This window comes from Podarcis pityusensis, assembly GCF_964106645.2.
Source record: "Podarcis pityusensis genome assembly, chromosome: 2".
NCBI lineage: Eukaryota > Metazoa > Chordata > Lepidosauria > Squamata > Lacertidae > Podarcis > Podarcis pityusensis.
This window is the reverse complement of record NC_138029.1, coordinates 36177692-36190585: the sequence shown is the minus strand read 5'-3', so window position 1 is coordinate 36190585 and position 12894 is coordinate 36177692. Positions and strand designations below refer to the sequence as shown.

Here is a 12894-nt window from a genome sequence, read left to right as displayed (position 1 = left end):
TGAGTTTGGGACCCCCAGTGGGACACAGTTTCCTTAAGGTCCTTGCCGAGATTATGGATAGAGTTGAACCCGTGTCAAGCTCCATGCGGCATGGGGCCCCCTCTATCTGTACCTCTACATAAATTTTCTCTACGTTGGGGTGGGGCAACTGGTATACCTGGAAGTCCGTGAGCTCCGTCGAGTTGCCTTGGTGCGTTGGGCCCCGGGACCTGGGGCTCTTGGATTGGTCATCTGATGCCTGGTGTCGGGTGGGCCGAGCCCGACACACCCGGGCGATGTGTCCCGATTTTCTGCACTGCCTGCACTCTGCGTTGCGGAAACGGCAGGTCCTCCTCTCGTGACTCTCCCCGCAGCTTGCGCAGTTCCCTCCTTCTCGTCGAGGCAGCTGTGGTCTGTGCGCTGCTTGAGTGCGCTGCTGTACTCGGTGCACCTCCTCCCTGTCGGATCCTGAGTCGTCGGTGAGGTCTTCATGGTGGACCCTCGGTTGGGATGGCAGGCTCGGCCGTGCCTCTTGGGTCGACCTCTCGGCAGCTTCTGTTGCCAGGGCCTCCTCCAGAGCGACCTGGAACGTTAGGTCCTTCTTAGCGTAGAGGCGTCGTTGCAGCTTCTCATCCTTCAGGCCACCGACGAGGCGGTCACGAAGCATGTTCTCCAGCTCTGAGAAGTTGCAGAACCGGGCGGCTTGGCGGAGAGAGGTCACAAACCCAGTTATGGTTTCCCCAGGGGCTTGCCGCTTTGCGTAGAAGGCATTTCGACGAGCCACCACTGAGGGCTGCGGCGAAAAGTGCCCCTTCAGCTGTTCCATTATTGTTTTGTATGGAACAGTAGCGACGTCTTCAGGCGCAAGGAGAGCCCGGGCGATTTCAAACGTCTCCTCTCCGCAGACGCTGAAGAATATCGCCCTCTTCTTGGCGTCTTCTTCGTCGGTGACCCCTTTGGCTTCTAGGAGGAAGGTGAAACGGGAGGCGTACGCTTCCCAGTCTCCAGATGCTGGGTTGAATGGCGAGAAGCTGCTGTTGGCTGCCATTCTGAGTTCCTTGTGCCCCGGAGCTGAAGCCTGGATACACGGTGCGAGGCAGCGGTGCGGCAGTTGGCGGTGCTGCGGTGCTGTGTGTGGCAGTCAGCTCAGCGGGATCCCACCTTCGTCGCCAGTGAAATATACTCAGAGTCGCAAAGTGATTTCATGCTCTTTATTCAGCTCATAGTGGTGAGGAGGAATGAATGAATGTCCCCTCACAGTATCTGCTTTATATACATTATTTACACAATGGGCTGCACATGATTGGCTAATTCTGGAATTCTACTGTAAGCCAATCAGGTTGTGGATTCACTTCTATCTGGAGCAGGATTGGGTGGTTCCTGCCAACCAATCATACTGCTGCATTGTTCTAGGACCAATCAGACTGCTGCATTCTGAATCCTATTGTTCTAGGACCAATCAGACTGCTGCCTTTTGGATCCTATTGTTCTAGGACCAATCAGACTGCTACAGTTTGGATCCTATTCAACTCAGTACATAACAAGAGCTTTGTTTCATTTTGAACTGTTGCCTTTAAATTTTTATTTCTTTAAAAACATTCTGCACTGCCTTTCATACACCATGAAAAGGCAGTGTACACAAAAAAAGGGAGTGTGTTAAACTTAAAATTCAGAATGAAATGGCAGCTACTAGGTCAATGGCAAATAAGTTCAAGCCTCCTAAGTGGAGATTTTATTTTTATCCGTTCGGTATCTCTATTAGTTTTGAAATTGTTGTTATACGTGCAGTTGTTTTAACTGGACCTATTTCAGTCTGGATTCAGGCTTGGCACAGAATTGGCCTTGGTTGCCCTAACAAATGACCTCCTTCGAGGGACAGGTGGCAGAGTGCAACCCTACCTCTGCTGGATCTCTTAGCGGCTAGGGGGCTGCACGTTCTAGGTTTTGGCAATTTAACTGTGACACTCTTCTTATCCCAATGCTACTTAACATCTATATGAATCTGTTTGGAGGAAACCAATAGGAGGTTGGGGGTACAGTGTTAGTATCCCAATGACACTAGGCTTTGCTTTGCTATCAGATCTGAGTCAGGAGGGACAGTGCATAGATTGAACCAGTGCCTGGATGCAGTTGTCGAGTGGATGATGGTCAACAGATTTGAAGCAGAGTCCTGCTAAGATAGTGACTGTGTTCACACTTCCGTTTACTGTGCAACCACTGTGTTTCCAGGGCAGAGTTTTTAATCCATGTTCACCCGACAACGTCATACAAAATGCATTTATATTCTGTACTTGGTTGTGAGATACTACTGCTTGATGCTGCTGTTTCTTATCACAAGACCATTCCTAATTTGTCTCTAGCCAAGGTGTAAATGTCTTTGCATGGGGTAAACACATCCCCACCCCATCAGTGCCCCCCACAAAGAATCTGACACGAATGAAGCCTTGTTGATGTGAACAGATAGAAGAAAAGCGCTGTGAAATGGATTGTTTGTTTAAAAATGTTTATATAGTCTTTCTGTAGCAGGTAATACCTCGGGCAGCTTACATACACACAAAAAGGATAAAACATACAGTGGTACCTCGGGTTACATACGCTTCAGGTTACATACGCTTCAGGTTACAGACTCTGCTAACCCAGAAATAGTACTTCAGGTTAAGAACTTTGCGTCAGGATGAGAACAGAAATCGTGCTCTGGCGGCGCGGCGGCAGCAGGAGGCCCCATTAGCTAAAGTGGTGCTTCAGGTTAAGAACAGTTTCAGGCTGAGAACGGACCTCCGGGATGAATTAAGTACTTAACCCGAGGTACCACTGTATTGTAAATGTTGAGGTTCTGTCTGGAAAATAGAAGTAGATGAAGATAAATCATGCTAGCTAGAGCATTCATCAGACTGGTTCACTATGTGCAAAGCCATGTACAAAATATTATGAGAACTGAAAAGAAAGTTTGGTCTTCAAGAGTCTCTGACCTGGTTTAAGATCCATATTTGTAATATTGACTCATTGTGCAGGCTTGTTACCCAAGCTGAAGTTTCTTTATATAAGCCATAGTAACCCACCAAAAAGAGTCATTGCGAGGCCAAACATAATAGTCTATAAAGTCACCTTGAAAGTTTTACGGGTGAAAGAGTGGGCTATCAATATTTTAAAAATAAAATAATGTCCCTTACCAGATTAAAATGTGCTATGGAAGCAATTACTAGAGTAATTGTCGTTACACATTTCTGTAACCTATGAAGTGATGATTCAGCTGACTTTTGTATACCTACCACCAATCTTCACCTCAAGGTGAGGACAGCAGAGGAGTGAAGAGAGCACGTTTTGAATTAACTGTTGCAGAGTGCAGCTTTTAATAACGGCCCTCAACCCATCCAACTGGAAAATAGCTTGTGAAATAGAAATGTTTATATACTCCTTAAAGATGAGTGTGTAGTTCTTACTTCTATGGCCTGTTCTATAAAAGCATTACTATGGTAGTAGCGGTGATGTGGTTTTGCTCGTTTGGATCAGAGGACGGGCAAAACTTGAATAATTTGCAGTTTCAGGAGAGTAGCCATGTAAAAGTTTGTAATGGCAAGGTATGCTCTGTGTAATACCTTCAAGGTTAACCAAGCTGTTGTGGAAAGGACAACAAATGAAACCGCTCTGCTGGGGAAAGCTCTTACCCTCGTTTTCTTTAAAAGCAAAGGCCTATCTATTACCACTAGCATTGTAATACTAGATTGTTAAAAGTGCATTTGACCTTTTTGCTAAATCCCGTAGTTGGGATAAAAGTGCATTAGAGAGGGCATGGGTAGTGTATGTAAACACATTGCAAGCCTGCTGTGAGTGGTTCTATTCTAAGATGTTCAAACAAACAGTCAATAAAAGATATGTGAAGGAAGCTGTATGTGAGCTGTAAAGAGAGAAGTTTGTTACCCTTTTGTTTAAATTCCATACAGAGTTTTCCAAGTGTTGCCATATCCTATTATTTTTATGTGGCAGGGTAGTCTCAAATTCCACCGCCGTGGAAGTCGATCACAATCTGAGGAGGCTTTCAGAGCAATTGCAAGATTTCCATTTTTGCTCAAATGTTCTTTTTTTGTGGTACCTCAGACTGTTTTTTTTAAAAAAAAAAACATGCACTGGGTGATACACAGAGTTTGTCATATTCCTAAGTCCATTGATTTCAGTGGGTGTGCTCGTGACTGTGACTAACTTTGGATGTGATGCATAAAGCTACTTTTTCAAGATGGAACATAGTGCCTCAGTGCAGATGACCTCAAGGCTTTCTTTAACACGGGCTGGAAAATTTTCCATGGCTATATTTCTCTGCAGAAAACTTCAGACTTCTAGAAATGCATCATTTATGCACTTACTAACTTGTTTATATTCCCTGCCCTATATCACATTGCGGGGTTCACAATTTGTGCAGGCGACATGACATCAACAAAACCAAGAGCGAGTAAAATGTTCTATAAAATATTCATCTTAAAGCTGTAACATTAGGCTGCAAGATTAACAGTTCATACATGCTTGAGGAACCAAGTACTAACGTGGTACCAGAACAGAGCCGAAGTTGGTGCTAGCTGGGCCTCAAAGGAGTGGTGCCACAACAGACAGGGTGCCACAACAGAGAAGGCCCTTCCTCTTCCATTGCTACATAATCTGAGGTGTACCTAGACTCTCTTGTGCCCTTGGCAAGGAGCTATATTGGTGCCCCACAATCCCTTGCACCCTTGACAAGGAGATACTGGCTTCCTAGAGGAGCAGCCCGGGATGTGTGCACATGGGTGGGCTGGTTCCTAGCCAGTCTGAGTCAGTGGATAGGAGTGATTTTGCGTCCCCCCTCCCCGAGTCTACACCATTTGCAGGAGCCAACCTGACCAACTCCTAGGTATGCCCCTGCAAGTAATGTTCCAAACTTAAAAATGGAAAGCGTAATGCTGGTGGTCAACAAAAGAGGTTTAAAGACTGTCTCAAGGCAAATCTTAAAAAAATGTAGTATAAACACCAACAATTGGGAAACACTTGCCTGTGAACACTCCAATTGGAGAACAGCCTTTACCAAAGGTGTAACAGGCTTTGAAGACACTCGAACTCAGGACGCAAGGGAGAAATGTGCTAAGAGGAAGGTATGCTTGGCAAATCCACACCGTGATCAACTTCTACCTGGAAAGCAATGTCCCCACTGTGGAAGGATGTGTGGATCCAGAATTGGCCTCCAAAGTCACTTATGGACTCATTGTTAAAACCATGTGTGTGGAAGATAATTTACGAGTGATCACCAAAGAAGAAGAAGCACGTAATGTACGACACTCAAAGGTGGGATGCAGAGAAGGGCCTCTCCAGAAGAATTTAATGCTTAGGCAAGACAACAGAGGAAGAGGTTGTCTAGGGCTTTTTAAGTTATTGCTGACATCTTGGAATATGGACGGGAAATATATTGGCAGTCGGTGCGGTTTCTTTCGAAACCAGAGTCACGTAGCTCAAGCTAGCTGCTCCACTTGGCAAACTAGGAGCTGGTACTAGCTGCAGCATCTAAGTCATCTTGAAATGGCAGCCACTCAGAGTGCATTACAGCAATCCAGATTTATCAGAGCATGGGTTACCATGGCAAGCCTGCTTGTATACAGGAATGGCTCTAGCTGGTGAACCTACTGCCCAAAGACCAGCTGGGACTTCCAGGTATCTAAGAGTACTCCATACATATTTGCTCCTTCGGTGGGGGGGAGGGGGGAGTGTATCTCTGGTAGAGATGTCAAATAAATTCAGCACAGGTCTGTCCATTTTGAACCCTATAAGAGAGAATAAAACCAATCACAGAGGTTTCCCTTTTGAATATGTACAGCTAACCTGAACAACGCTGCTAAACCCTACTGCGGGGAAATGTATGTGTTACTCTGGCAACAGACCTTGTGTTGTCCCTGCAAGTGTTGCAGTCTCCTTAAGTGATAGCCTTTGGACTGTTTCTCAGCATCATTATTATTCATGGTTTACAATTGTGGGAGAGACTTAACTGCACACCTGTGAAAAATGCTGTACTGGGATGGCAGAGTTAAGCAATGCTGTAAAAATATGGTGTGGAATCTATAACTGTGTGCGCGCGCGTGTGTGCCAACCAATGACTTATAAAATGTAGTTATTAACAAATAATGTAAATTTAAGCCTAGTGGCTAAGCAGCTGAGCTACAAATCAGGAAGTCGACTTATTTATGTGAAGTTCAATACACAAAACAATTAAAAGCGCTATAAAAGTGCCAGATACCCCATTTTTCCTTTTCTTTTTCAGTTTGCAAATTTTTAAACTCTGCCAGGAAAAGTGGGTGTTGGAAGAGAAACATCATATGGCTTGGAGGCAGGCATACTGTACATTTGTAGGGGTAGCAGGCTGCAAGGAGGGACGGGGAAATAAAATGTTTGCTACTGACTCACCTCTTCTGGTTTCGGAGTTTTGAATGAAACAAGTACCGTAAATATCTCCACAACCATGAGGGCTAGGAGCTTACTGTTATTTTAAAATTGAAGCATTCATTTCCATGGGTTATTCCACAATGCATTGTACTGATTGTGTCCATGTTGATAATTAGAACCTCTGATGATTCCTTTCCTTCATAGTACAGTGGTACCCCGGGTTACATACGCTTCAGGTTACATACGCTTCAGGTTACAGACTCCGCTAACCCAGAAATATTACCTCAGGTTAAGAACTTTGCTTTAGGATGAGAACAGAAATTGTGCTCTGGCGGCGTGGCAGCAGCAGGAGGCCCCATTAGCTAAAGTGGTGCTTCAGGTTAAGAAGTTTCAGGTTAAGTACAGACCTCCGGAACGAATTAAGTACTTACCCGAGGTACCACTGTATACTGAACTCCTTTCTCTGCTCCTAATTCTAACCAGCCTCTTTTGTTTCCCTCTCTTTTTCAGGAAGCTACTTTGCCAGTCACTTCATCATGGGAGGTGAGAAGTTTGATTCTACACATCCTGAGGGCTACCTTTTTGGAGAAAACAGTGATCTCAACTTCCTTGGGAACAGGCCTGTAGCGGTAAGGAGGGGGAAAAATCCCATTTTAATAAAGTTGGACTTGTAGCTGTGGGGGGTATGAGTGGACATGGAACAAATATTCCTTTTTAGGAGTTTTTGTTTCGTTTTGCATTCATCCTCACTCTACCTACCTCGCAGGGTTGCTGTACGTATAAAATGGGAGGACTATGTACACCACTTTGAACTCTGTGGAGGAAAGGTGGGATATAAATATAATAATAAGTAAGATGTTATGTGCACTTAGTCTGATGGGAAGGCATTTTTATGTTAGATCTGTTTCAGAATCCAATTCAAAATCCCTAAACACACAATAGGGTTCTTAACATGCCTAGATAGCTCTTAAATCTAGCTGTGAATGTTCATTGGTTCTGAGGTGATGTCCATTTGGTGACATGGGCAACCCAGATGCCAATTGGTGACTACTCAGAAATGTGTGGTTTGAAGTGATTCACATAATCAAGCGCTTCTATGAGGGTACCAGGAGGCAGTACTGGGTGCTTTATCTAGAAGGCTGTCTGAAACATCCCTCAGCCACATGTTATCCTTTGTACAATATTCCTCTGAGACTCAGTTCAAAAGCAAATGTGGAATATCTAGTTAGCATGAACTGTGTAGGAGGGATGGTATGGCTGCAGGAAATGTTAATGCATTTTGTATCTTTTGAATTGTAATTTTTTTGTTGCGAATCTGCCTGAGATCTATAGATGAAGGGCAGTTACACATTTAGTAAATAAAAAGAATAAGAATAAGATTGCTTGTTGATGTGCGAGGGTTTGAGAGGATGTGTTTTTTTCCCTATGATAAGGAGACGTGTGTCCTTCTTAGCACTGTAGAGTGCGCTTCCTTAAACAAACAACTCTTAAACAGAGAGCAAGTCCATGTTAGAATTTGCAGGAATCCAGTGTGTGCAATACTGAATAAACATTGCAAATAATAATAAAAAGTGTATAGACTTTGTGTGTTTATGTATGGCACAAAGTGCTTTTACAGATAATTGAGAAGGAAGTGCCATTATTTGGTTTAATTAACTTTGTGATTTGTGTGTCTAAGAACTGTGTGTCTGAGGACTGTACAAGCATCTCTCGTGGATTAGTGTTGCTGGATGATCCGCCTGTATCTCGTCACCTAAGGGTGTTCTTTCCACACTTGAGGTTCCAGGCAGTTCAACATTTCCTATATGCTCCTGTGTCTTAAGTAGTTAATTCTTAGCTTCCCTTCCACTATTTACAAGAGAAGCCTGACATTTTGATGCAGAGTATTCTGGACAGAGCTTTTGCTCTTTTTCCACCCCCACCCTTCATTCCTCCGCTTGGGTCTGTGTGTCTTGATGTGTTTGTTCTAAAGAGCAGCCACAAAGTGTCCCTGATCCTATTTCTCAGGCTGAAGCAGCCTTGCTTTATTGCCTGCTAGCTCAGCAAAGCGTTAAATGTCAGACCGTGTTTCAGACCTCCAGGATGTGCAAGACATTAATTATGGACAGAGGGTCTTCTATCCTTCTTCCCTGTCGCATTCAGAACGTTGTCCTTTGTGTGAAACTATAAGATGGGGAGGTGCGTTTCTACAGCGTCCAGAATTGGTGTTCTATGAGATGGATGGAAGAAGCAGAACAGCTTTTCAGTTCAGCAGAACTTTTTTCTGTGCTCACACCCTAACTTGCCTGTAGGGTTGCTCATGTGTAGGGTGAGGGCTATGGTTCTAGGCATGCCCATGATGTTGCACCGTCTTGTTTCTGCACTCGCACAAAGGGCTCTCATGTCAGGCCTCCATCCTTTGACGCACATAGCTGAGGAGATGCTTCAGAGACAGGGACACAACATTGAGGCAGGGCTAGAAGTGTGCCCTTGCTCCTGTTGTTGCATATGAATGCCCTGTAACGAATAAATACATGAGTAGGGCTTTTACCCTAGGAGTGGAAGGGGGTTAGAGTAAGGGTGGCACAGCTGCAGTGGAACACTTTCATTGCTGCTCAGTTCTTTCCTTGTTCAGGTTTTGGAGAACGAAGATTAGTTAGCTGGAATTTCCAAAATAGTGCACCTATCCTAGGGGAGTAAAGGGCATCTTGCAGGAGGGTGTCCAAAGACTATTTGTATTAGCAGGGTGATTTTAATCCCTGTTCTTTATTAGTACTCTGCTTACAGCATGAGAGGTGGGGTCATCCACTTTAGGTGTGGCTGCTACTGGAAACCCAGATTTGGGGGGGGGGGGTATAAATAATAAAATTATTATTATTAACAATGCTTAATGTTTGTTTAGAACTACTCATGTTTTCAAAGTCCTGTAAGGTAAGTTGGTGTTATTGTGCTCCATCTTGCATCTGGGGTACTGAGGCTGGGAAAGAGTGACCTTCCTAAGATCATCTTGTGAGTTTACGGCAGAGATATGTGGGTGGTGCTGTGGGTTAAACCACAGAGCCTAGGACTTGCCGATCAGAAGGTCGGCGGTTCGAATCCCCGCAACGGGGTGAGCTCCCATTGCTCGGTCCCTGCTCCTGCCAACCTAGCAGTTCGAAAGCACGTCAAAGTGCAAGTAGATAAATAGGTACTGCGCCGGCGGGAAGGTAAACAGCGTTTCCATGAGCTGCTCTAGTTCGCCAGAAGCGGCTTAGTCATGCTGGCCACATGACCCGGAAGCTGTACGCCGGCTCCCTCGGCCAATAAAGCGAGATGAGCGCCGCAACCCCAGAGTTGGCCACGGCTGGACCTAATGGTCAGGGGGTCCCTTTACCTTCAAGATTGGAACCATGGGACTTTTTGCTTCCTCATGGGTGAATTTGACAGGTGGTTGTGGCCATTTACCAGTCAATCATTTCATGTCACAGGGACATCAGATGGGGTCATTGAAACCCCTATGATCACTGAGACTTCAGAGTAGAAACAGAGAGCCTGCATTGTGCTTTGAAGTGCTGCCTATTGTCAGCTATTCAAGATGCCATGCAGGGCTCTTTGCAAGCTCCTTCAAGGACTGACTGACTGACTGGCTACAGACTTCCTCACGAGGGATAGCTCACTAGAGCACGAGACTCTTAATCACAGGGCCATGGGTTTGAGCCCCACACAGGGTGAATGATTCCTGCATTGCAGGGAGTTGGACTAGCTGATCCTCATGGTCCCTTCCAACTCTACAATTCTGTAATCCATAGTCCTAGACTTCAGGTGTGGGGCAGGTGGGCATGGTGTGGGAAAAACAGCCTTGCAGACCAAAACTGGAACCCATACTAGGGCAAATTAGGTCTGTGAGGTGGAGGTCGCCCGTCCCTGCACTAGACCTTCGCACAAGACACCAGCAGGAGACACTTCTCTGTTGGTGCAAATACAAAGGGGGTTCAAAGGTAGTAGTGTTGAGCCAGTAAACTCCAGGTCATCGTTTGGGGAATATCTGCATCTTTAAATTGAGAAAGTAGCTGAAAACAAGGAACAAGCAACCCAATTTGTCCTTGTATTTCAGCAGCACTATAACCTTGTCTGAGGCATTTTCCCTGGGCCAATTTGGTCACGTGCATTAGTAAACATCCTGGAGGATTTCTCTCCAAGATACAGCTTCCTCTCTAAGTCTCTCACAATGTCCCTGTGTTTGTTTGTTTGCCTTTTGGCTATAGAGCTTTTGCATGTAAATGTGATGCTTTGCCACTTTCAGCTTCTTCAGAACAGGCAACCTGTTTCTTACAATGTACATTAAATAATAACTGAAAGAAGATGAAGGCAAGCTATTGATTTGCTACTAGCTTTGATACACCTGCCCCCACTCTCTTTTGCCCTACCCAGTTAACCATCTAGCCACATGATCTGCAAATATTCCTGGCCTAAAGCTTTTTCCAAAAAAGCCTTATGTTGAGTCCTTCCCAGCTATGGCGATTTTCACTAGATTCACTGTAATTTATTACTTGATCTAAGTGCCCACCCCAGTCCCAATAGTGCTATACAGTGAGAGGACAGTTCTTTCCCCCCTCTGTTGGAGATTCAGGTGTATAGTGCTTGTGCCCATAACATTTCCTGCATCTATGCATTGTTTATGCATATAACCTATCTATATTGTGTAAAATCTTATCATCTGGAATTCAAAATTCTGCCATGTAGTCTCAGCCCCAATCACATCAACCCTGAACCTGGAAGCCTCTGCAGTGTAACTTAGTTTTGATTTGTGATGCAATTATATTTCACTTCTCATTTTGTTTAAAATAATGCTCAATGTAGTTTCACAGCAGAAAGACTAGTAGCATAGCTAAAAGTAGCAGCACGTTAAAAAAACTTGTGTTGCTACCTGCAGCTTTACCAAAGAACTAAAAAGCCGAAGAAAGAAAATCTTCATCCAATTGTACTTCCCACCCACCCAGTAACTACTGAGAGCAGCTTCTCTGCAGGGTCCCTCTAATAGAGTGCAACGTCTATTTAAAACAAAATTGCTGTTCGGAGACATTCCTAAACTTTCAGGGCCGGGAAACAGAAAGTTGAGCTGGTGTCTCTGTTTTAGGACACATATTGGAGCAAGTGAGCATTAAGAAATGGAGCTGGCAAATAATATCATAGCATTCTTTGTTCCCTTAACTTCCTGACCATGCTGTGTGCTGTTTATTCATGCTTTCTTCCTCCCCACTCCCTGTTCCCTTTTCGTTATGCTTGACCCATTGATTGTTCTGATCCAGTGGAATACAGAGGGCTTCTTTCTGTGGCAGGGAAAGGGGCATCAGAAGCTACACATGTGCCGCTTCTCAGTCAAGACAGAGAGTGACACTTTTTCTGCAGAGATGCCTATTCCCTTCCTCCTCTGTCAGGCACTGCTTCCTTGTTTTTTATTCTAAATGGCCCCCATTTACTCAGTAATGGGGCATTTCCTCCTAGCAAAGCATTTGGCCTAGATAATGTTTTCCCTTGCCTGTGAAGAAGCCTGCTCTTGCTGAGCATCGCTTGCTGAGCACATTGTAGTGATTAGTCTCGTCACAGCCCAGGGCTGGATTCGAAATGATTTTCTCTGGCTTGGCAGGGCCAACGTAAACTGTGTTAAAGTTACAAGTGCATACAGTCTGTCCGCTTTTTTAATCCACTCATGGAAATCTTTCATGGTGTGAGTGGATTGTATCGATTTCTGCCTACCAGTCCCACAAATTGTTTATTTATTAAACTGTTTAAATAGATACCATCTTTTATGTGGGCATCCCAAGGGATAGCTCAGTTGGTAAAACAGAAGACTCTTCATCTCAAGGCTGTGGGTTCAATTCCGATGTTGGGTGAAGATTCCTGCATTGCAGAGGGTTGGACTAGATGATTGGGCAGCTAATGAAGAGGCATGCCTGCACCATTTTGTGTTCCTATCTCCTCTTCTGCTCTTTTGGATGTGGCAATCATGATCCCATGTCCATATTGCAGCCATTTTGTGTTATGCCATACACCCACAGCAGCCATTTTGTGACTGGCACCCACAGGCTCTCTCAAAATTCCAAATGTGCCCATTGGCCCAAAAAGGTTTGCAACACCTATTATAGGACACCAACGATTTTATAAAAGGTAGAGTTGAATTAAACAGGCTAGATATCAGCCACACCAGCCACCAAACCCCATTAATCAGGGTAGATGGATTAATTGGCATTTGTTAAATTGCCAAGAAAAGTAGAATGATTTGAAATCAGCTGTTCTACTTAGGAATTCATTCCAAAGCACTAATTGCTTGCTACAATCGTTAGCACATGACTTTTGTCAATATTATCCTGAGTGTTTTAACATTTCTAAATATATTTTAGAAGCCTGTTTTTATGCACACTTGTGGTTCATTGTAACATGAGAGAATGCAATAATAATTGAACATTCATTCTGTTAGAAATGTAATCATAGAAATGCAGAGTTGGAAGGGACCGTGAGAGCCACCTAGTCCAATCCCCTGCATTGCAGGAATATTTTGTCCAA

The 12894-nt window shown here is 44.4% G+C and overlaps 1 protein-coding gene across 4 annotated transcripts in view; it reads left to right on the top strand.

Moving 5' to 3' along the window:
- RNF157 (ring finger protein 157) overlaps positions 1 to 12894 on the top strand; it is a 77865-nt gene that overhangs the window by 23654 nt on the left and 41317 nt on the right. For all 4 annotated transcript variants that reach the window (XM_080993757.1, XM_080993758.1, XM_080993760.1 and 1 more), the window contains exon 2: positions 6883 to 7001. In XM_080993757.1, coding sequence (XP_080849883.1) covers positions 6883 to 7001 — 119 coding nt within the window. The remainder of the gene's footprint in view (positions 1 to 6882; positions 7002 to 12894) is intronic.